Source organism: Epinephelus moara, chromosome 7 (assembly GCF_006386435.1).
Source record: "Epinephelus moara isolate mb chromosome 7, YSFRI_EMoa_1.0, whole genome shotgun sequence".
In the NCBI taxonomy this organism is placed as follows: Eukaryota; Metazoa; Chordata; class Actinopteri; order Perciformes; family Serranidae; genus Epinephelus; species Epinephelus moara.
In genome coordinates, this window is record NC_065512.1 from 23950579 (window position 1) to 23976587 (window position 26009).

General features: G+C 41.5%; 1 protein-coding gene across 2 annotated transcripts in view; it reads left to right on the forward strand.

Moving 5' to 3' along the window:
• The first annotated feature begins 416 nt into the window (after window positions 1–416).
• Window positions 417–26009, forward strand: part of tmem198a (transmembrane protein 198a) — a 43071-nt gene continuing 17478 nt past the window's right edge. Inside the window, exons 1-3 of one of the 2 annotated variants that reach the window (XM_050048290.1) lie at window positions 417–652; window positions 761–900; window positions 24793–25050. In XM_050048290.1, coding sequence (XP_049904247.1) covers window positions 24912–25050 — 139 coding nt within the window. In that variant the 5' untranslated portion in view covers window positions 417–652; window positions 761–900; window positions 24793–24911. Of the gene's footprint in view, window positions 901–24792; window positions 25051–26009 lie in introns of both variants that reach the window. The other variant, XM_050048289.1, reaches the window with a different exon arrangement.

Consider the following 26009-nt stretch of genomic DNA (forward strand, 5'->3'; position numbering starts at 1 on the left):
TCCCTACAGTTACACAGATGTAATTATATCTCTGTTGCATAATCTAGCACGAGAGGGTGCTTAGCAGAAATCCTACTTGCATGTGAGAAGTAAAATGGTTCAGGGTGTGATTATAATCTACCAGAATAAGAATGGATGTCAAATAAGCCATGCTGCTTTGTACACAATATTCTTTTAACCACTTCTCACATTTGCAATAGCTTTGGTGAAGCCACCTTTGCATCCTTGCAGCCCACCCCCTCCCCCTCCTCCTCACTTTCTCCCTCTCTCCTTCCCTTTTCCCCTCATCTCTTCCTCCCCGTCTCTTTATCCCCGACAATAACAACATTTGGCCACGAGTCACCAAGCCCATTCGTCCCCATGTATCCACATGAATAGCTCCTCCGCACCCCCCTCTCGTGCTGCGGGAATGGTTTAACCCGTTACCCACAGCGAGCGAGACAGCGAGCACAAAGGGAAGCGCATACACCGCTCGTTTAGGAGGAGGGGGGGATATAATAGGAAAAGCATGATGTAAATACGGAATTAATAAAACCGCAAGGCAGCGTTTCCTTTTCCCGTCGCACCGGTCCATTATCGGCGTTCAATATTACATGAGGTACCGGCTAACAACGGCGCTGGTGTCTGTCTGTGGACACCGAGAGGCAAAGCAGTGAGTGAGGAATTGAAGCCAGAGGAGTTGAGCATTGTTTCATCTTCGCTTCGGGCTTTTCTGGAGTTGCTTTTTGTCTTCTTCTTCTCTTTTTTTATTGTTGGACAGAGCCCGCTTCACTGAGATGGGTTTTTCAAGCTGAGACAAGTAGAGAGCGTCTTCTTCTTCTTCTTCTTCTTTAAATCTGTTGTCTCTTCTGGACTCGGGGATGATAAAGGAAACACACGCTAATATGTTGCATTTTTGAGGTGAGTGAGTTTCCTTTGTCCGCGTCACATATATTGTTTTGTTATTTTAGCATTAGCACGTAGCTTTTTATTGAATTGAGTGTTGCGTGCCACACATAACACACCAAAGTGTGACGTTTTGTCCTGTTATCTCCACCCAAACACATTTCCTCATGTTAAACCGGTAACCGAGAGCTAATTATGTAGCCCACAGCCGTGTGCCCGTCACTGTAATTGCCTTTGAGAATGAGACACATGGAGGACTGAGTATCTCCGCTGCTCTGCTATTGTTTTCCCTCTATTGTTTTCAAACCGTTGCTCAACGGAGCGTTTTGGTGCTCCAACACAAGGCACGAGCACTTCCAGACCCTCTCAACGCTTTGCATATCACTGACAGCCAGATGAATCCTTCATGATGTGTGGGAATTAATAATTGAAAAGACTAAAACTCTGAATTTGATACCCGTGTGCATAATTGGGTTGGACAGCGTGTAAACACTGGGAGCCAAAATTGATTTGCACTCGCAGAAAGTCACGTGCACCCACATCCCATCCCCTATCTATCTATCTATCTATCTATCTATCTATTTACATGCAATCTAATGGGACTTTATTCCAAAACAAAACATTGACAGAGAAAAAGGGCAAACATTTTCTTTCTCCCTGGATCCTCTCTCCACCTCCTCTCTTCTTCTTCGGGGTACAGTAATAGCACATGAAACATCTTCATAATTAGTAGTTTGCTGTAGCAAAAAAGAAGTAATTATAGGCAGCAAGCCCGCTGAGCTGAACTAAGTGTGCAAGCATATTTTTTTTCCTTTTATTTCTTTTGTCAAACATGCAAATGTTGTCTTTGTACCACACACTAGATCTGTTCTGGAAAATGGCACAGCTTGAACTTGTCTGTTTTCTCCCCCACATGTGCAGTTTAACATTATATTAGTCGTAAATGGATCAAAACTAAAACATCTGACACACACGAAAAACAGTGAAGTTGTCTGCTCTATGGTTTTTGGTGCTAATGATGTGTGTGTATATGTGTTTGGTGCTGCCTGTGAGGGCATGTGTGCACAGCTGTCCGTGAGGAGGAAGAAAGACTTGTTACATTCCTGCTTTAATAAGACAGGAAAAGGTGAGACATGTAACAGTGAATGAAATACAAAAGCGAGAAATGCAGGGAGCATAAAATAGAGTTGGCACATAATAAGGAACATTCTGACTTTTTCTAAGTATGAAAATATTCAAGCACAGTCTCTTATAAAAGGTAAAATGGCATTCCTGAGCTGAAGATCTCTTGAGATAAAATGATGGATTTGAAGGCTGTGCAGTGTTTGAATACAGGATGCAGAGGAAAAGATGCCATGGGAAGGAAGCATGAATAAGATGGAGTGTATAATAGTGCTAGGAAACCACTGTGCAGCCTGTTACTGTGTGCTTTTGTTCAACCGGGGTGATGCGCTTGAGAGTGCACTAGTGTCAACCCGCAGAGTTTCTTACTTTGTAGCGCTATTAAATCTTTTAATAAGGCTCTCTTTCAGTTTGTGGTTCATTTCCTAGGCTCAACTTTGAGGCTGTGGTCTCGGTTTTGGGGGAAATGAATAGCTCAAATAACCTGTGTGGCAAATAACAAAGCGCTGCCAACATTTATCAGATCTTACATGGCTTAGGCTACAGACATGATGTTTTTCAGGCACATATTTACATTTGCGCACAAAGCAATCTACTGCTGGCAACAGCGCTGCTTTATTCGAGTAGTCGAGGGTCAGCAAACAGGGCACTGTTACAGGAGGTAATGAGCAAAATGGAAGTGTTTAACATTTACTTTAATTTCCGATGATGTCCAAATGTTCCAGCAGGCAATTTTCCAGTCAGACGCCCATTCTTGTAATAGGCCCCGATGTTATGAACACTGTCATTACTCTGGTTGACAGGTGTGATTCTCCCTCACTGTGCTCTCAGTGTTTGACTAATGAGAGCCCTTGATATCACATTTTGATCTCAGTGTCATGTAATGATTGGATAGGTCCATGTTTGAGACAAGATAATGAGCTAATGAGGACAGTGAGAGGATAGATGTGTGATAACATATACTGGGATTCAGTCCCACACCTTTTAAAAAGCCAATTAAAAGTAGTTTGAATAGGACCCCCCATATGGTGCTTTGGTGACAGTTATGTAAGAGCCAAGCAGTCCTCAAACTCAGCCAAAGTGGCATGCTCAGAGTTGATGAGAAGTCTGGCAGGATGTTACAAATTCTGTCTCTTTTACAGCATTTTACCTTCCTCCATAGCTGACAACAGTGTGGCAAATCTGGTCAGGGCTGGGCTTCCTGAGGATTCGAACAGCCATTAGAACAATATCTTCATATTTTTATTTGAGCAAATAGATCCAAAACATCTTTTCACAGCATTTAAAGGGGGTGGAGAGGAAAGATTTCAACCTCACAAGCATTATTTCAAGTAATTGTAAAAGAAAATGGCCTTGCTATGCCGCCTTTTAATCAGTTTTAAGATAGATCGAAGGTAGAGACGCTTTAATAGATCTTAGTGAATAGGTGCAGATGGATAGCAGGGAGACTACCATTCATACATTCATACAATTCATGGATTGCCTGTGTTGCTACGCACTCTGCAGTGCTTTGATGACAGCTTATGTAAGTACAGTGAACGTAAGCCAAAAAGACCGAGCACAAAACGTCTACAGGGGCTTCACTGTCTGACAGAGCTAGTCTGCAACAGGCCTCAGTGTTTTTGTTAGATATTAAAGAGAAAGATGGATGGGAGTTTAAAGTGGGTGGACGAAGAAGTGAGTGAGGAAGGACTGTGAGTGAAAATGGGAGTTATTAGAGCAATAGATACAAGAGTGAAGTGAAAAGACAGCGGGAAGGAGGAAATAGAAGGGGCAGGGTTATGACTTATGGAAAGTGGGGGCTGAGATGAATACAAAAACAAGCAAAACAAAAGAATTAATATACTAGACTAAGAGATGAATGAACAGGGTGAAGGAAAAGATGGGCTGTGGGAGAGTTAAAAGAGAAAGGATGAGAGGAAGAGAAAGGGTAAAGTCGATCCTAATCCCATTAATACACACCACTGCTGTCCTTCCCACTGGCGTATTCACGTGCACACACACCACATGCACACAGTGGTTCAAAGTACCGGCCAGACATATTGCTGTGTGTTGTGCAGCTCATCAATATGCTGTCTTGACTTTCATTTAAGGATTTGAGCATTCTATACGCTAAATGTGCAGTGGTCAGAACGCGGTCAGTGCAACGAGGACAGCGTCAGGTTTGGAGCCACTAGTTTCAACCAGATCTGATTCACAGCATGTAAGAGCCCTCTGGCAATGTGGCTAGTGTGTGTGTATGTGCTTTGCTGTCATGTTGGTTTGCAGCTGAAAGAGTCTCTCTGTAGCGTCTAAGCAGCAGACACATCTGCTGCATCCGCCGCCGTTTATGTAGCAGACGCAAACAATATCAGAAAAATGTGGGCGGAGCTTCAAGTATGCATTGTGAGTACAACATGTATGACTGCAAAAGCGTCAGGAATTGTACTGTTTGAAATACGATATATTGGCTCATCTCCACGAAAACTGATATTTAACTTAAGCCTGGTCAAGGAATTGATGCGGTCAGTGGACATTCTTCATTTGTGATGCATACTGATACTGTGTGGATGTGGCTGTGTGATCCAACACAAGCAGATATCAACAAATAAATAGAGCAAATTGAGCCAACAGTTGAATGCAGTAATTCAGGACGGGTCTACTGAGAGACAGAGCTGTGAGCGATATGGCTAACAGAAAACACTCAAAGATAGAAGGAAAGGATTTATATTCAGAAGGAACTGTGTGTTCCTGTATGTGTCACAGCCTCTTGTCCTGTTTTCACACCATCACTGACAAAATGTACTGTGTGTTTGCCACTAGTGGAAGGGAACCAAGTACGTTTCCACAAGTCCTGCACTTTGGTACAGTTTATAGGTATATGCACTTCACTTGAGTATTGCGTCTTTGTTTTTGTTTTGTTTTTTACTTTACACCTCTACTGCCCTTAATTTTGGCGGTAAATGTTGCCCTCTTTGCTCTGATACATTTATTTAAGAGCTGTTATTACTAGGCTACTTTGCAGATTGTCATTTTAAAAACCTATAATGCACATATATAATTGAGTTTTATACAGTATATAAAACTACCCAACAGTAGTTTTTAAGATAAGCTCTTTGGTTCTTGAACTAGTTCCGGAGTTCAGGATTATTGGAAACTTGATGCTATCTAGCAAACCAGCCTGGTTCCCACCAGTTTTGAGTAGAACAGTTGTAAACAATATCAAAATGGCAGATTGATAACGTGAGCTTTTTGTTTGCTTTTATCCAAAAAACAAAGCAAAAAAAAAACAAGCATGGACCGACTATTAATGAGACCATTGCACACTCTTTATTCCAACGATTTCTCACTTTGTTTCCCCATTCTTGCCTTCTCTATCCTCCCTTTTCAAACTGTAGAACATGACACACCCACCGCTGTTGTCACAATTCTCACTTGCGGTTAAGAAAAAACAGCTTTTCAGGTTCCAAAACAAGTCATTTTGGGTCTACATGCGCTGAACGTTTCACAATTGGGTGCGGGAACCGGAGCGGAACTTGTTCCATGTCGGTGGAAAATGGGTATGACAGTGGCTTTGCTTGTGTAATATTTTTTCTACATTCGTTAATTTTACATTGTGAGTATTTGTACATTTGAACATACCTCAGGTGTTTGTGTTACTGCCGCACATTGTTGGTCAACAGCTTTACATTCCAGTATATTTGCATACAGGGCAGTCATATCATCAGAGAAAAAAAGTAAGAGGAACATTTTGGCTTTTTTTTACTGTTTGCTGAAAGCAGAAACAACAAACTCAAGCAGAGTAAAGATAATTATGTCGAAAATGGAGGCATAATGGTTTTGAAAGAAATGGCAAATCTGTTTACGCTGTTAGAAACATTATGTATTCATCTGTGCGTCAGATAGATTTACCTCAGTTACCAGCATGAAAAATCGTGTGTACAGGTAAAAACCTGTAAAAAGATATTTCTGTAAAAGTTGTTCATTTCCTCCATTTGGACTGTTCATTTTGATGTGCAGTCAAACAGTTCTGAGCAGTCACCATCGGCTCATGGGGGACATTTGGAAAGAGACAAATGAATCCATGTGGGATTGAAGACAAATTTAACGCTGTGGCTTAAAGTAGGTCTAGTGTTCAGCAGGGGGAGAAAAGAGAGAGAGAGAGAAAGAGCAAAGTGGTTGAAAGCAGCAGTGAGATAAATGATGCTGGAAAGAGAGACGGTGAAAGACAGAGAATGAGCTGTAATCTGATGAAAGCCTCTTTACTCCCCTGTCACCTCACCTTCAGGCCACAAGCAATGACCAAGGCTTAGAGGGGGATCAATGCTGAGGCCACCAACATGCGGGCGGACACACACACACTCATGCACTCCTCAGGTCACTTAACTTTAAGTGCTGTGGGGCTGCCTGTGGTACACATGCAACATCTGAAGATACACCTGAGATCACAGCACGACAAAGCAGTTTCTGTTCATACATTTTTGTTGCGCTTTCTGAGTAGTTTGCCAGCTCAATGGATAGAGGCATGGAAAGGGACTGTGTGAAAGAGGCTAGAGATGAGGACATTATGGCTAGAAAAGTCTCTGGACATACTCTTCTCTCTCAGTGTTTCGGGTTTGTTTTGTATGGGTGTGCGTGTGTGTGTGGGTGGGCGGGTGCGCAAGGGGTCTATAGGTCACTCAGACATCTCAATAGGCTTGTAGCTCAAAGGGAGAGAGGGAGAGTGTGAGGAGAAAATTAACAGCTTCCGTACAAATCACCCTCCTGCATTTAAACCTAACGACCCGGGCAACCAAATGACCCAGGCTGAGGCTGTTTCACTGCGAGTGTCCTCAAGTTTAGTTTTATTTCACAGACACAAAAAAGCCAATTGAAATGCATGTATGCATGATGGAGGGGGTAGAGACCTCAAAGAGCTTATCTGGATGCAGATAAGGAAATGATGAACTAAAGAGTGTTAGCAGTGAAAGGCAATCAAACTGTTTAAATTGGGACCAAATTTGTTTTTCCTAATAGTTTCCCCTTTTAGCGTTAAAGCAGTAACTTTAGTTTCATTCAATTTGGCACTGAAATGGCCTTGAATGGCACTTGATGACATGGGTGGGGAAAATAGTGCTATTCACATTCCTTGCATTTGTTTATCGACCAATGTCAATGCTGTATTCATCCAAGGACGTGTATCAAGTTAAGAATGAGTCATTATATTGCTGGAAGGGATGTCTTTACCACTGTTCACATTTTGTCTGCGCTTAGGAAACGTTAAAATTTATATTTATTTTTTTATCAAGCACCACAGACTGTTAGATGTGATAAAGACATGATTCAAGAGGAAGGAACTACACAGAGAGGAAATTGATTTTTGAAACAGAGGGTACAAACACTATCAGGAGAGGTAAGGACAATCTGCACAAAGACTTCTCAAGCTTGTGAAACTAAATCACTAAGATATGGACGCTGCTTTCACACAGTAGATACAGGCCTTTCAATGAAGCAGTCCAGTTAATCAAAGATGCAACAGCGGAGGCATTTCCTATAAAACAAGGCTATGTGGGCCTTTACGGTTACTATGCCAACTGACCAGGGAGGTGGTTCAGTCTAACGGCACAGTTTGGCTCGCTGAGAAACAGGCCTGCAATGAACGATTACCTTCATTATCACCACATTTGTTGGTGAATGAATTCATGCTTTACTCTCGAGTGTCAGAAAATTGTGGCTAATCACAAGTTCCCAAAGCCCAAGCACTTGAAATTGCTAGTTCGGTCCAACAAATAATTCTGAAGTCCCTAAATATGCAATTTGCAATAATACAAATCAAATAAAAGCAGCTCACAGTTGAAAAACATGGAAACTGTCAGCATTTGACTGGTTTCCATTAACAACTTGGATGATAGGCTTCATATTTTTATCCTGATTTTAACCTCTTGTCGACATTAATGAAGCATTTTAAAGCTTTGCATAAACATTTTAAACAGCACACATGGTGGTAACCATTGTAGCAAACAGTGGTTAGTGGGTGGTGCATATGCTATACATTACTGCATAGCTATTACAGCTATTATCACTGAAAGAAACATCCTCCTGTGTGTAACAAAAGTCAGCAGTATACATTGTTCTTTTCCTTAAGGTATACTCTGCAGGATTGTCGGTTACTGTTTGTAAGCACGCTCACCAGACAAAGTAAAGGCCAACCCCAGATTCACTGTTGCTTGGCGATTAGCCTTACTGTATTTGTGTTTTTCTTAGGTTTTTTTTTTGGCGCTGTGATTTTTTTGGATGACTGCTGCTTACAGACTGGCACCTGGTCATTAACTTTCTTCTAAAACCCCAACCCCAACTGAGCACTGTGGGGCTACACAGCCATAAATGATCCAAACACAGAAAATAAAATCAAAATAAGAACATCACAAGCAGAGGGCAGAGTCTCTGAAGAAAAATACACCACCACTCATTTCCAGTAGGTTATAAGCAGGAATTTAACGGTTCTCAAAATTCACGGATTTGGTATATTTTAAATACAGCAAGAAAGTAGAAAATTTCAGAGATAATTCCTTGATTTAAGTATTTTTAATTTATTAAAACTAACATTAATATGTATGTAAGTATGATCTTTTTGACTTTGGTCAACGATGGAGCTGTACGTGAGTGACACATCTTCTGGGGTGTCTTCTTTGCAGCATATTAAACAAAAACAGCACCTTATGAAATAGGGGTGGGCAATACCACAAAATTTGGTTTTGAGCAGGGCCAGAATCGCCGAAATTGATACCTATACGAAAAGTGGCAATTCTTTTATGTGAGGCAAAGCAGGACACCATGATGCATACGATAAATAATCAATCCAAGTAACAGCTAATGATGACCAATTACAGTTTGAAAATGTAACATTAATCAGTACTGAATAAACATTCATTTCACAAGGCTACTATACACCATCTGAGCCTCTCTGTGTCAGAGGTGTGGATGCTGAGGTATTTCTCTAATTCTCCCTCCTGCAGCTCCAAGTTCTCTTTCTCGTGTTTTTCCTCTTTCATTAACCATCACTGCTGTTAAGTGTCTGATTAAACTAGTCAGGCTCAGACATAATTTCCACATTGAACGTCCGTGGACAGCAACGGTCACGCAGATGCGCATGCAGCTCTATTCATAGTAAAATTGAGAGTAAGTAAACTGGACGGCTGGGAGGTGAGCTTAACGTCCTCCTACTGCCAACATGGGTGAAAGTAAAACTAAGAAGATGCTGGGTCTGGAGTGAGTTTGATTGCAGACAACACAAAAGCAGCGGAGAAGCAAAGTGTTCATGCACTAGATGTGTTAATGACAATGGAACGTTTGCACAGACAGTATTACTCTTGAAATGCAAATAGGTACGATGCAGAAGAGAGAAACTGATCCCTTATTCCCTATTCACGCTAGGATCAATTTTCAAAATGAAACATAGTTCTGAAAGTATCGATTTTAGGATCAAGTTCAGTAATTTGGGCTTTTGGGGTTTTTTTTGTACAAAGCAGGAATTTTTGCTCTGGCTGAAAAGGGTTTGTGAAGGAATATTATAAAGTCGCTCAGTTATATTAAGTATGTTCGTAAAAGCTATGTTTTCCACTACAGAGTCAGGTCTCATATCTGCAGCTATAAATGTAATGTAACCAATTTCTAAAGTGATTCTTCTACCCTGTTTAAATCAATTAGGAATGGCTGCCTAAAAGCTGCGGTGGTAAGGTTAGTTTGAAGCTTGTGTTGCTCCTTGTTTTCGTCTAGTTCCACTGATTGACACAAAGGGGTGAAGACGACGTAACTGAGTTGACATGTCTGAAGTATTTCCCCTGATCATGTAACCTACTGACATGAGATGCAACATACCATTGTTTATTATCCTTGTAGGTTATCGGAGGATTTTCTATTTCTGGTGTGATGATGGTGTTTCTAACCATATTGCAAAGAGCTGGCTTGGTGTAGTGTGCCTCCCAATGTGTCTCACTGGTTACATTGCCCGTGTGGGCTGCCTTGTTGAGTGCAGTGGCACTGAGAACATTATGTTTCACACAATTGAAACTGTATATTTTACTTTCCAAATGTAATGAGATTAGTTCAAAGAATCGTTCGGTTTGTAATGCATACCAAACCAAAAGCCTCATGCAGAATGGTTCAATACAAATATGTATATTGTTATACCCTGAGTCTTACTTAATGATTGACAGAGATTACTTCTATATGAGTCTATACATTCTTTTGTTTGTTTGTTTTCTGCATAGTATACCTTTAAGGCTTATACATCATGATGCTTATTCTTGAAATAAAGACCATTGTCCTCTTGGGTATAAAAGTAGAAGTGAGATAATTTCATGTTACATCTCAATGGTCTGTGGAATAACAGTAATTGCGCTGTGAATTAGTCCCTCAGTGTCTTTATTCCACAGCAGACGAGCATGAGAACAGATGCTAGATAGGACTGTTTTGTTATATTTCTTTCAAGTCAGATCTGTCTTGAATCTTAAGCAGATTCGAACTCTCTAAGTCTCTCTCTGCTTTCCCGACAGCACCCTCCTCTCACACAATACACACACACACACGCACGCACACACTGTAGTAGTCTCCCAGTGACAGATGGGCTAGATGGAAACACAGTCATCCTGTTAGTAACCATGACATCAGCAACACTGTTACTCACTCTCACATGCACATGAATGCTTTCCCTCTCTCCTTCTCTAAACTGGAAACTGAATAGGAGAGTGAAGGTGCTGACGGATAGTAACCACGACATGGCTATCACTGTCTCTCGGTTTAGAATGAATATCCTAAATCTTACTGGAGTCTGGGCCGTACAGAAGGCACAGAAGAATGAGCACATGGATGGTTAGACAGAAAGACAGAATGAGAAGCCAAATAGACTGCAAGAAAGTCTGATTAGAAATGTGAGTCAGATGATACAAAGACTGTATCTCAGTCACATAATTCCATGTCGATGGATTACACATGAGCTACACAGAAGCACTGAGGCATTCCTGTCCCCTACTGGTATGTTAATAAACAAGTGTTTTGGTTTGCTAATGTTAGATTCATTAGCAATTTTCAGTGCAGATTATGGAAGTACTTCAAAGTTCCCTAAAGCGTCTGGAGGTTGGTGTGTGAATGACTATGTCAGGGTTTGACTATATAAAGATAATGCACATAGCCACCAGGACGTCACCTTTTTTTGGACTCCTGTTTGAAGCCTCAAGTTTGGCATTTTTGTTGTCGCTATCTTGGATTTTTGGAGCCAGACGTGACCATAGGGAAGAGGGCGGAACTGTGGAGGAGCAAGGGCTGGATCGGACTGAGAGCCTGAAATAGCCTGTCACTCAAAGTGGCCATGCCTTTAATTCTGCATAGTTTCAAGCCTTAATAAAATGTGAACGTGAATTACAGTTGTCATGATTGGGGAAATTAGCTGTACAGACCAAAACTGTTTTTTGCACCAGGCTGTAAACATATTTCTGCTGTAAAGTTGGGCCTTTTAACATGGCGGTCTATGGAGAGTGACTCGCTTTTGGAGCCAGCCTCAAGTGGCCTTTTGAGGAACTGCTGGCTGGCTTGGCTTCATTTTTTTTTTTTAGCCCTGGAGGTTGCCGCTTGATTTGCCCTTAACACTGGTAGCATTCACGTCCAGTTTCATAATGGTAATCTGTGTTATTTGTTGTAGTATGCACAATCTTAACCATTTTACGGACACATCAAAAATTAATTTTATGTCTTGTAGACTGTCTACCAAAAAACAAGAGCCATGCTAGCTGCTGCAGCCCTTCTAGTGGCTCCATGAGACTCTACTTAGTGGTTCTCCGAGGCAGATGCTAAGGTCAGCATGCTAACACACAATGACAATGCGAGAATATTAATGTTTAGCAGGTATAATATTGACCATTTAGTAGGCGTGTTAACATGCTAACATGCCGGGAATGTCATAAGGGCATTTGCAGGTATTTTTGGTCAGACCAAAGTATTGGACAAATTGAAATTGTGATCTGATAATTGCATCATATGATAAGTAAGGGGATCAGAGTTGTTACAAATCATCCTGAGGGGGACATGATACTCTGTACCAGTTTTCATAGCAGTGCAACAGTTGTTATGTTTCACTCAAATCCAAAAATGTGAGATGGAGGAAAGTCAGGGGATTGTCAAAGGGATCTAAATGTCAGAATTGGATCAAAGTGGATTGCACAACCACCTGACAAATGGATATTGCATCCCTGAAAAGAGGCCTCTGATAAAAAACATTTATGTCACCATGTATTTCCTTTAAAAACAATGTGGTTACCTTTAAAATATTACAATGTGGACACAACTCACAGAAGAAAAGGTTGCTGTCTCTACAATCCAGTGATCATGTTTGTAGTATCTTGTTAACCTCACGTCACCAGGGGAAAAGGCTTGATATCTCAGTAATGGCTTAAGTGGTATTAGCAAGGTTAACCACTAAAACATTTCACCTTAGACTAACCCAGGCTAAATCCCCATCCTGCTCTGGCCCACTGAACTATGACCCACTGAACTCCCTTCCCTATTGGTTTTATCGTAATTTATCCTGACACTAATGATCTGACACAAAATAATTCTGACGTTGCAGCCATGATCTAATATTTGGTCTGGTCTGCTGGGCTAAGTACACTTAGGTACATTTAAAAATCAATATCACCACTTCTTACCAGTGCTGGGATGGACAATTGTCCATTTAAACCCTTGTTGAGTATGAAGGGTCTATGTATAGATATGGATACAGAACAGATATAGATGTATATATATTGTCACATTTTGGAAAGCACGTAGCAGGATTGGATCCAAATGGACAACAGATGAGTGGTCAGCAGGAAGAATTCAAAGATTTCAAAGAAGGCTTACAGGCTAGAGTCACAAAATCAGGGCAGGTAATGGGCACAAAAACAAAAGATTAACGGACAAAGAACAAAGGAACCGGGCGGTATAAGTAGGGAGTGATTGACTGGAAAGTTAAAACAGGTGAGCAGGAGGTGAGGTGACTGTGGGACTAGTGAGGGACAGGTGAAACTTTAAAACTGGCAGGAAAACACACAAGGGCAGGAGGGAAGATAGATAGATAGATAGATAGATAGATAGATAGATAGATACCCAAGTTTCAAAAACATCACTTCTCAGAAAAGAAAGTATTTCTATTTCTCACGACAATCCACAGAACATGCTGTAAAGACTTTTCTTGGGTTCGTTTCTTCAGCAGAAAGTAGTTCCAGTGAAAAATGTTCAGAGCGAGGTCTGTTTATTATCCAGAGTAATGACACCAATGTTTCTTGAAAGGCACGCCGCTGTTGAAAATTCAGTTCACAGTTGAGACAGAAATCTTGGAGACAAATGTCTCAAACCCTGGACGAATGAAACTAAAACCATCTGCGTGCCTGGATGTTGCTAAAACTGCTTTCTCATGTCGGAGCTTTATAGGAATCATAGTCAGATTTTTGATTTTCACAGAACAACAAGTTAGAGAAACCCAAGTGATGCATGTTGAGTTTGTAATGGTGATAGAGATAATGTGACGAACATGTTCAAAGAGACTCTTTTTGCTCAGTGCAGTCCTGACAATACATTTGTGCCATTCCTCTGACGCATTCCTGAGCCTCCAGGGCTTTAACTTACCATCACTTCTGTTGTGTTGTCATGTTTCCTTGGCACAGGAACTGGAGCTTAACTGAGGTCTGGGTTTGTTGAGGATAACACTGTGTCTTGCAGACGTTGAAAAGGCAGGAAGCTGACCTCAAGTTGCCAGAAGGAAAAAAAGATATACTTTCTTTTGATTTTCTTTTTTTGTCAAGTCAGACCCACTGCTTTTGAGGAAGCCTTCATTTCCACTTTGTTGTTCCCTGCAAACACACTTTCAACAAGACGATGAGGTTCCTAACCTGGAGACTTTCTCATTATGTGAAATGTGTCTTCCTGTTTATTCTGTTTGTGAAAGTGTCCAAACATCACTGCTGATTTTGCTTTCTTTCTCTTCTCCACGCCTTTCTTTCTTTCTGTGCCCCCCCCCCCTCTCTCTCTCTCTCTCTCTCTCTGTCCAACCCTTCCAATCCCCACCCTGGAGAGCAGTGTGTCCTCGTTCTGGTGATGCTCTGTCGCCACCACTCAGTGTGGGGCCTCTGAAATATTCATGCTGACACACATATACACACACACACCTAGAGACACACACACACGGGCACAAACACTCTGAAACCCTTCATCTTTTTTTCCTCCCTGTCAGTTTGCCCATATCAATAGAAGATTAGAAAATATAATTTATCTCGCAGCAGGTTTGAGGAGGAAAAGCTTTACACACACACACACACACACACACACATACACACACACAGTCACACTTCACAGTAAAGGCAAAGACAACTTCACTCCTCTTCACATTCCTCTGAATTCCTGCAGTACATACAGTTTGATATTTACTTCATATTTTTTCAGTTTGCATTTGAAATGATAATCTAGTGTTCAAGTGCAGAATCAGTTATTCATGCGCAGTGACAGTCGTTCAGGGAGAGCAGTAATTTTTCAACTATTTATATCAGTTCATAGCTCGGCAAAAGTCAGCACACTCGAAAAGGTGAAGGTGAAGTCACGCTGCACTGTGAATGGCAAGTACAGTTTAGAGGCCAGAGATAGAAGCTGGCATACAGCAGAAGAAATCATAAAACTCTTATTACAGCGCCAGCAGTGTTCAGATTTGATCTGTGACCTCAGACTGTCTACCCATCTGAAACAGAGAGGAGCAGAAGCAAAACCCCAGCAGAAAGCACATCAACACGCAGAAAGGTTATTACGCTGCCAGTGGTTTTGATATGTAACCTAACATTATTGGCCTGTCGGGTTGACAGAGGCATGCAAGCAAGGATATGGCTGAGCAAATCATCATGTGAACTGTGATTTGTGTCAGAACAGGTGCTGCGGTGTGATTCAGTGCTCCCTATTTGTCAGCAGGGAGGACAAGCGAGCGGGAGAAACAGCATTTAGATGGTTAGTTTCACTGCAGAGTTTACATGCCAAAGCTCTCAATGGAGCTGATGGGAAATGAAACCCTGTGCTGTGCAAATGTGTGTTGATTTTCCAGCATCCTCCTAATTGATCTGGGATGGAAAAAGCGATGCAAAGTGACAGGCGTGTCATCACGTGCCAAATTTAATGTACATTTCATAAAAGTGCATGCACTGTGCATTGTAATAATTAAATCCATAGTTCATGGGAGCATAGTGCCACTGTGAAGCAAATAATGTGTTTGCGCTGAACCGTAACCCTCAGATGTTTTATTGTGGTTTTTCACACAGAGAAACCAACAGTAATACAAAGCTGTTCTGCTGCGTTGCTATTAATTTACAGCGTGATGTCTTCCCCCACATGTTTTCTATAATCCCATGATGAATTTTGCTGCTTTTGAATTACGTAGTACTAAGGATCAATCACATGCAGAAATGAGCACACAGCACATCTGAGACTGATTCTCATCTTAGCTGCAGATTTTCCAGAAATATAAAAAGTGCACATTATTACTGTTAAGTATTAGTGTAGGTATTCCTATTTACATATGGCTATAATTGTTTTATAAGCCGTAACCTCCCCATAGATTACTCTAGACTTTGATCCAAGAAAACTTCAAGGTCTTGGGAAACTGTTTATCACTGAAAATGAAACATCAAGGATGGGACTGTTTTGCCAGTGGATACCCTAATATGCTGGGGAATTATAAAGAGGCACTAGCTGAATAGGGTCAGAGGTCAGGACCGTCTGCTGCCAGGAGCCTCAAAGAAACCATCGGGGATTGGCTCTTAACATGCACATTCCCATGGAGACGAGCACCCCTTCCCATTTGCAGGGTCCTTGTACCGCTGCTGGTTGTCATAGCAACAGACAGGACGTGACATTGTTGCATAATATGCTGGGGGTTTTTTTCTCTTCTTCCTTGTTCTGACCTTATTGACGGGCTATTTTCTAATCATGTCATCTCTCTGCGGGTGTAGCAGTTGACAGAGGTACTCAGGTCAGAATGAAAATTGACAAAATCTTGAAACAGACAATCACAGTCAGGTGGTGTAAACTGAGGATGATTGCTGTAGTTTATTTGATAAAACTGTCATGGAAATAAAGATTGGTGCAGTGCTCGGTGCAGAGAAGATGCAGTGGCAACACTGACTGTCATCTAATTCTTTGTTCTTTTGTTAGGGAAAACCCTCAAACTTTATTATTTTACTTAATTTCTGACCAACAATCTGTAATTTATCAAATAACTTTTTTTCTCATTGGGACTTGTTTTAAGACCCACTGGGGTCAAACTAATTGTACAACACAATCTACCTCACATCTCCTAGTCACTTTGAAGGTGTCAGCAATTGCAAGCGTGGTACGTAGCTTGCTTGTTAGCCAGCACTGTGCATCAACCCAGTCACAAGAATAAAGTGCTGGCATTGTACATTTCTGCAAACCATGGATATGTTACATTTGTACATGTCACACATATCATATGAACATTTGTAAAGTGACACAGATCAGATTACATGTATGTGAATTGAGTTTCTTATCAGGAGGAGTATGGACTGGTGGATGGTGTGATACCTACTGTTCACACTGTTCAACACCAACAAACAACAAAAGCAAATATTTTTAACGACACGTCGGGGCATTTCCAACTGTCTTTGATGTGACAGAACTGGGTATTTTTTAATGACACTTTTCCGTTGCAGTATTTGAGATGATCAAATTGGGTATTTTAAGCCAAAAGGTGACGTTTCCTAACCCTAACCAAGTGGTTTTGTGCTTAAAATCTGACCACATGATAACCACAGTGCTGTCACAACATAACATTGAAAATGGAAATGAAATGTGCACACGGTTTGCAGAAATGTACAAAGCCAACATGGAAGAATTTTACACTTTCTCCAACTATTTATTTTTCCTTTTTATGTTTGCGTGTATAATTTTGGATGCAAGGGACATACAAAAAAGAGGAACAAACGAAAAAAAAAGAAATTGCAGTAAGAGCTAGGTCTCACTCTGAAGTCATCGAAATCTGACTCTTGGACAGTGACTTGCAGCGTCAGAAGCCAACGAAAAAAGCTGTCCTTTAACATCTGCATGATATGCGGCCGGTTGCCATTATAATTTAACGGTGCCTGACGGCATCAGGGGGAAAACCGGCGAAAGTCCGAGTGGGGTGGGCGGAAGGGATGGTGGATGGGTCCAACAAACCACGACTTTCACCCAAGAGAGCGGTGTTCGCGTCCTGTAAGATTCTAAAGCCAAACCCCGTTCTTTTTTCCTAAACCTGTGTTTGTTGTTGAAAGAAAAAAAAGTCAATTTGCAGTGTTGTACCGACAGTGCGTTTATTTTGAAAGAGACAGTATGTAAACGGTAAATTTCCTATGAAAATGGAAGCATATTTTGAAAGAAAACATTGCATGTAACAGGCAGAACTTGACATGGTGTCCCAGAACGTCAACAACCAACGCACCCAGGGTACCTTGCATGTTGTGACGAGGTCGGAGTGACAATGTGTTGGCAGTAATAGACACATGGTGAAGACTAAACTTCCAAATCACTGCAGAGCTAACAGATATCTTGATTGAATATTTATTGTTTATAAAAAAAACAGAAGGGAAGAAAAAATTAAAAGTAAGGCAGCTTTAGAGACCAAAACATTTGAGCATATTGTATCTTCGCTCTGTCATTATCCTTCTTGGCAGTGCAGTAGCGTCCCTTGTCAAGCATTCTCAGTTCGATCTCTCTCCTGAGTCAGGGTGCCTGTGGTGGAACTAAGCTGCAGTCTTCACAATCTGTTTCACCCTCAGAGTCTGTTTTTCCAAGACAGGCAATTATGAACTGGAATTCCTCCAATTACTTTTCAGGTTTTTGACCTACTCTGCATGGAATGCAAACTGGTGCAGGGTTTTTTTGTTTGAAATTGCAGATCCGTGTGCAGGTGCATATCCAAGATTGTTTTGTTTATTTGTTTTCAACTGTTTTTCTCTCAAAAAAGTGTCATAATAGTCATAGAAATGCCAACACAAAGTTTGCGAGTGCGAGTACCCCACTGGCACCAAAAAAGCCTCCACCATGGTGCGTCCAGGTCCCCCCCCTCTGATTCATTCTTCAACGGCTCCTTGTATTCTAGCTATAGATTGTTCCATGTGTAGTATGTTCAGGAAAGACATCAGCTATTGTGTCTGGGCGAGTGAATGAGGAGGATTCCAGCTGAGAGCTAGCGTTTCTTTTCTTTTAGCTGCTGTAAGACCTGCAAATAGAATATAGGATTTGGAGGCTGACAGATCCAGTGATGGGGTATCGTTCAAAATCAACAGCCTGGGACAACAGCGTATAAGCACACCCAGTAAATCCAATAGGATACAAGATACTGTTTTCCAGAATGAGGCCACACAGGGCAGTCCTAGTAGTACATATGCTTTAATGAGCCCACAAGGCCAAGAGTACATAGATGGCAAATTGGAGAGAGTATGATATCCAGGACTTTGAAAGATTTTGCTATTTTCCTTTGAACCTCCGCACTTAACGTAATGAGAAAAACTGGCATATGGTACATGACCATCTACTCCTTTATGTACTTTAATATTGATCCAGAAGTAGATTTAGCATTTCCAAACATTTCCTTATTTGAATAATAACTTCAAATTTAGGGGATTGTGCAGCCTTGGCAGAGACATGCACTCTTTTAATGGTTTCTAGTTTCTAATACATGCTGTAAAAAGTCAAGTTGTTTCCAGATGCTTTTCCTCAACTTTATTCATCTTACCCATTTAGTTTAAATCTTATCATATTACCATTTCTGCAGCAACTTATAATGACAATCCGTTGTCAGGGAATCACAAGTCTGCAGGGCAGCAGGATGGCGTGATGCGTAGGATCGCTCACTGAACCAGACAGCTGAGTTTCTTCTGCCAATAGCCTAAGTACCCATTCAGTTAAAGTTTCCTGCTCTAGGAGTGCTGCTCTCTGCACCTGGGTGAGGGGAAATGACTTTAAAGATCGATACAGCATCAAATATTATCCTCACAGTTGTTATTATTGTACTTGACATAGCCATGTAATGCATTGAAACACCCTGTATTAAAGCTAATCAACTTTATTTAGCTCTGAGTGACACGCTCCCGATCTCTTCCTCAAGGAACACCGTTTATACAGTATCATTAAAATGTTTAATACTATCTTATAGTTCATCTTAATCTATGCTAATGCTTTTAATTCCTTATTAGTAGTGGCAGGGAAGCCCAGAGGCACAGACTCAGGGGGTGTTGCTGACATATAAGGCATCTGATGAAAGGTACGTTGGCGAGGGCTTAAAAGCAATTATAGCAGCTGACATTTAGATGTCTTATGACACCTGGAAATTTCAAGCAATTAGGCTTATTACTTTCCATCATTGCTAAATAGTTAGTTGATGCAAATGGATGTTTGACCGGTGTGTGTACAATTTGTGACATTCTCCATAATGTGAATGCAAAGATGTTTGTTTTTACGGCGGTGCTGGTGGGGTGCTTGTGGTGACCAATAAAGCTACAGGTTAAATTCGAATCAGCTGAGCACTAGGGGTTGGAATCTCTATAGGCAACTCACGGTCTGATTTGATTCTGATAACAAGTGCAAAGTCGCAATTCAATCCGTTATAAAAGTAAACAGATTCTTGGTGGCAGTGTGGTGTAGTGGTTAGCAGTGTTGCCTCACAGCAAGAGGGTTCTCGGTTTGAACCCCAGCTGGGGGAGCCTCTCTGTGTGGAGCTTGCATGTCCTCCCTGTGTCAGCGTGGGTTTTTTCCAGGTACTCCAGCTTCCTCCCACAGTCCAAAGACATGCAGGTTAATTGCTGACTCTAAATTGTCCGTAGGTGTGAATGTGAGCGTGAATGGTTGTCTGTCTCTATGTGTCAGCCCTGTGATAGTCTGGCGACCTGTCCAGGGTGTACCCTGCCTCTCACCCAGTGTCAGCTGGGATAGGCTACAACCCCCCACAGCCCCCAACAGCAGAAGCTGTTACAGAAAATAAATGAATGAATTTATTCCATCATCTCCAAGTCTGAGGCCATGGTCTTCTGTCGGAAACCGGTGGTTTGCCCTCTCCGGGTTGGGGGAGAGTTACTGCCTCAAGCGAGGGAGTTTAAGTATCTTGGGGTCTTGTTCACGAGTGAGGGTAGAATGGAGCGTGAGATGGATCGGCGGGTCAGTGCGGCTTCTGCAGTGATGCAGGCGCTGCACCGGTCCGTTGTGGTGAAGAGGGAGCTGAGCCAGAAAGCAAAGCTTTCAATTTACTGGTCCATCTGCGTCCCAACCCTCACCTACGGTCATGAACTCTAGGTAGTGACCGAAAGAATGAGATCACGGATACAAGCGGTGGAAATGAGTTTCCTCCGTGGGGTGGCTAGGCTCAGCCTTAGAGATAGGGTGAGGAGCTCGGACATCCGGAGGGAGCTCGGAGTAGAGCCGCTGCTCTTTCGCGTCGAAAGGGGTCAGTTGAGGTGGCTCGGGCATCTGATCAGGATGCCTCCTGGGCGCCTCCCACTGGAGGTGTTCCGGGCACGTCCCATGGGTAGGAGGCCCTGGGGCAGACCCAGAACACGCTGGAGGGATTACATATCTCGTCTGGCCTGGGAACACCTTGGAGTCCCCCAGGAGGAGCTGGAAAGTGTTGCTGGGGAGAGGGATGTCTGGGTCGCTTTGCTTGACCTGCTGCCCCTGTGACCTGGCCCCAGATAAGCGGATGAAAATGGATGGATGGAGGGATGGGTGGATTATTCCATCCTCCTCACCAAAACAGTTGCCCAGCTAAGAACGTAAACACGACATATATATCTACATCCACTTTGTTTCACCATCCAATGTGTTCAGCCATAAGGAACAAACAGCCCGCACATAACAAAATTGTTTCAGGCAATGATAATGTCAAAAACTGGGTTTTAAATTTCAGATTATTGCCTCTTCTGCATCAAGACACAATCTTTCAAGCAATAATCACTATGCATCTGAGAATCATTTTTTCCCTCACCGCTGAGTTCTTCCTTTTCTAGCTGGCCAAAATATGACAGACAGTGCATTATTATTTTAGTGACCACTGTTAAACTTATATTTTTTGTTTTAGCAAAAATGCATTATGATTGTTTTCTTGAATCCCTCTTCTGTCTAGTTTTTCTTTCACCAAAGCATGCAACATTTTATACTGACAAAAATCCATTTTGAGTTTGACTGCTCAGTGCCCCATGAAGTTGTATTGCTAAAAATCACCACGGCTGCTCCTGTGTGGGTTTGTGTGTGTGTGTGCCACAGTGCATCAGCACCTACTAAGTCAATAAGGATTACCTCCCCTGTGCAATCAGGCAGGCAATGTGTGTGTGTACAGTTTGTATGTTTGTGTATGTGTGTGCAAGAGTAAACACAGGAGAGGCTGGGAGAGAGAATATGTGAGTATTTCATCTTTACCCTGACATGACAAGTGCAGTGACCTGAAGGAGAAAAAAAGACTAAGGTAATGGATCCAGGGTAGAGGAACTGAGGCCGTGAAAGTACACTAGGTATTGAGTGCAATCGTGTAACTACAATAAAAGAGGCTTATATGTATATGATAGTGCAAGTAGTCCTGCACTTAGGCCAATGCACTGTACAGTACAGATGTTTGAGAGTAATTTTTACATCAAACCCTCTCTTGCCCGATTTTATGTTTCCCCTGAAGTCTGGGTCTTTGCCAGACAGACAGCATGCATGCAGATAGGAGCAAGAAAGAGGCCAGACAGATTTAGCGTGGAGTCACTCAACCCTAATGGAAACAGTGAAGAAGGAGAGACTGTGTGTGCACACTCACACTTTTGCATGAATTACATAGCCTTAGCAAGAGATGTCATGATGGAGACAGAGAGCAACCCTGATGACTGCATAAAAGATGTATTATAGTACGTGTTTCATAAAATAATTATGATGCTTGAGTAAAATACTGCCATTTATGCCACTTAGAGGATGCTCCCATTTAAGTGTATCTAACAGAGTCTATACACCTAGTAGGTCTTAATTCGGGTCTCCACTTGAAAAGAAGCCATTGAGATTTAGTGTCTGAATGGGTGTAGCTGTGTGTGGGTGTGTGGTTAACAGTAAGAGGCTATTCCACTGCAACTGTTCACGTTTTTGCACACTTAAAATGTGCTATTCGTACTTTTAGAATTTTCTCCAATGCTGTAAATCTGTGATGTTAGGGTAGAGTGTGACACAGTGATTGACTGGATTTGCCCCCGGCTATCTTCACACAAAATATGTGAAACACAGCTGGCTTTGATCGCCTTTATTAGCTGATGGCACAGATATGACAAAAAAAAGGACCAAAGTGGAAGCTCCAGGCACATTTTCATCCAACAAAAGTCCTCAAAAGAAACTGAGAAAGAGGAAAGGATTGGAATTTCCAAGCAGATTGTCTGCAGCTGATACCACACTCCTTATTGATCTGCTTGTGTCTTTTGGTGACCCAAAGGACACAAGGAGATCAATTAAGAATGAAGATATCAATACCGAGCTGTATTATGTAACAGTACATCCCGACATACCATCTCATTTGATGGGAGGTTGTGTTACACTGGGTACAAAAATGAATTTTGAAACCAGTAATTGCTCATAACCACCAAACAGTGTAATAGCGAAAGCTGCCCCATGGCATCATTTACAAATTAAAGTCAATTAAATATAGTCAGTGGAGTCTAATTATATACAGTAGGTAATAACACTGAATTTCTGGTGCAGGATGCTTTTACATTAAAACTGTGTTGGGTTAGGTTGATGAACACAATGTATGCTTTTACTAGAGGTTACAATCAGTCAAATTGCTTTTATTCAGAATAACAAACAACACTGCAGTCCAGATTATTTATTGATTTTTTGTTTTTTATTGGGTATGTAGTGTGTCTGGTCACGCTGGTCTCGTCTCATAAGTTTTCCCTTCCAAATGGAGAAGATTATTGCGCTTATAGACCTATGTCTTAAGAGTTGTTGCTCCTGATATTCCATAATAGTATAATCCAAAATAGGCTTTTAGTTGCTCATATTTACCAGCCATGACAAGCATCAGCTGTTATTGTTTTCACCATGTGAGTCTGTGTGTGTGTCATCGTGGCAGAATGTGGTCCTTGTGAAACCAGTTGAAATGGGAACTACCACAAAAGCTATTTGAATATTCAAGCAGGTGTTAATACGTCTGTCTGCATGTGGTCAGATTTTATCAACAAGCGTCACAACCATGCAAGACGCAGTCACGTAACTTTACAGATGTGTTGTTGAGATCAAAATGAAGGTGGGGTTTGTGCTATTCAAATTTGTGTCACCGAGGATAGCGGAGGAATGATCCACCTTACTCTGCCCAAACCTAACCAATGCAACCAGTGAAGGCAACAACGCAATTATGTGTGACTTTAAGTCTTAATAAAACGTAGATTGATGAGTTATATAAAAATTAAACCCCTGTACAGTTGTCGTGAGTGTTAGAATTAGCTGTAGAGTTTGTACCAGGCTACAAGAATGTTGGGTATTGTTAATATGGGGGTCTATGGGGACTGACTGGCTTCCGGAGCCAGTCTGAAGTGGCCATTAAGGGAACTACAGTTTTGGCACTTCCATGTTGGCTTCATTTTTCAGTCCCTGAAGCTGCCATTAGGTGTACTCAAAGCAAAGTGACTGGAAACAGGGGAATAGGTAGTAGCGAAGAGGCCATTGATCCCCCCCACTTTATGCCCCTGGACCACATTCATTTAAGTCACAGATTGCTGTATTGCGGCTGTTGTGATCCCATTGCAAGATGGTCTCTAGTTTTATATTGTTTTTACACTTAAGCATCCGTTCCAGTAGTATTTCCTTTACATTGTTATTGCTGTATTGAAGGACAATCTTGAAGGATGATTCATTCTTTTATCTCTGTCACAGACTTGCTCTAATGTCTCAGCTTTACCTTGTCAAACCCCTTTAAGATCCACCAAACACCCTCCTGACTTACTCATGTTGGGAGACTTTTAACTATCATACTCAGGTTTTTTTTGCTCTATAATGCTTTATAATGTATGATTTACTAAAGTTCTAGCATATGCTGCACTAAATGCCCATGTGCAAACCATTATATTCATTATTTGCAGCATGAACATTCAATACATGTAATGCTCTATTATTTATTGTTCTGGGTGGCTGTTTCATAATAATGATACAAGGTCATTACTGCAGCATCACTTTGTACCAGTCTTTCTTGATATAGCAGCAGTGAGTGAGTATTTGCTGATGTATTATTTCAAGTGGGTGATTAGAGCAGCAGCAGATCGGGACTAAGCAGAGATGCAAACGTTTAAGGGAGTTTTTGGAAAAACCCGTGCTTTGCGGCACAAACACAAGGCTCACACACAGTCTTGTGCCACAATTTCCCACAACATGCAAATGTATGCAAATGCATTCTGTTGATCGTTCCATGGCAACCATTATGTGTGCGCTGCAGATCTTCTACTACCAGTCAAATACTTTCCCAACTGTTGGCAGCAATTTGTTGCAACCTCCTTACTGTATAACCAAGTGAATGATAGTGGCTGAATTGCTATATTTTAGTATGCAGTCATTTCAGCTGCAGCAGTAGTTGTCAGAGCGGCCATGCTGTGCTGAGATGTTTCTTTTTTTTTTCAAACTTGTAATGCATGCTTACTGCTCCGTCAGCACTCACAGCCGATTACTTAAAATGAGCAATCAATAATCACTCTTTCATTCATTCTCACTCCCGCCCTCTCTCTCTCCACCATTCTTTCTTTCCGTACTTCCTGTTTGCAGGTAGACACGTCCTAATGGGTGACGCCCACTGATCCAGTCCGCCCCTGCACATCCCCTCCACCCCTCACCCCTGCCCTCCTCTGTTCTCCTACACGCCACCTCCCTTCACTTCAGTCACCATGACTTCCACCAGCCAACTGCTGGGTTTGGCTGAGGTGGGGCTGAAGTGCGACCAGGAGATTGAGAGGAGATATGAGATCGTTCCCTCAGTGGTCTGCTCCATGTGCTGCCTCTTTGGAATCATCTACTGCTTCTTTGGTGAGTGATGATGTACTAAAAGCTTTCCTCGAACACTCTGAGCTGTTACTCACCAAAACACACCTAAAAAGTTCTCTTGCATTTAATGGGATCTCTGAAAAATGTGATTTCACAAAAAGTTTGAAACGTGATCTAGTGTTATTTCAGAATGGGGTGTGTAAGTCTGTTAAAAATACAACTTGCCACTTTTGCCTGTCAGCTGTAAAAAGCTCTCCACCATTAGTTAGAGTACTTTTGCTGCTCTATTATTGGCACAAGTGGTCTGAGTGTCTTTTTATCCCAGTCCCGTTTTATATAGAGAACCTACGGAAACTAAATGCTTCCTGTTCAGTTTTAACAATAAACCAAGTATGCATATTACCCAGCATGTAAAACTATTCCTCTAGCATTAGCTTTACAGAATAATGTCAAAATACATACATAGCATTCATACATAAGTTTGTGCTTGCTTTGCTGTGCTCATCTAAAAAATAAACTATAAAGCCCCAAACTGGACATCCTAGGCATTAATTATTAAATCTAAAAAGAATCAGGGAATTGATCCACAACATAAACATATTAAGAGAAAATGGAATTAGCAAGGAAAGCATGTATTGCAAAAATCAATACAGAATAGAGGAACATTAGCCTACAATGAAAACATTAAAGTAATACTGTAAAAAAAATATGGAAAATATATCAAGTATCAAGTATAACCGAAAAAATCTGCCAGTAGAATAAATTAGAGACAGGTTGGAAACACTGGAGAGTGACATGTAGCTGAGATATATTTCCTATACGTGTAAGTGCCAAGAAATAATTGGAAAGTGCTAAAACATGTAGCCCTGAAATCTAATTTCTAGTTCATTCCGCTCTGTTGGCGTATGATATTATTGATTTAAGAGCAGTACAGAGAGCTTGTCTTGTTTCTGGCTATGTGAATCAGTAATGAAATATCATTCCTACAGACAATGCTATTG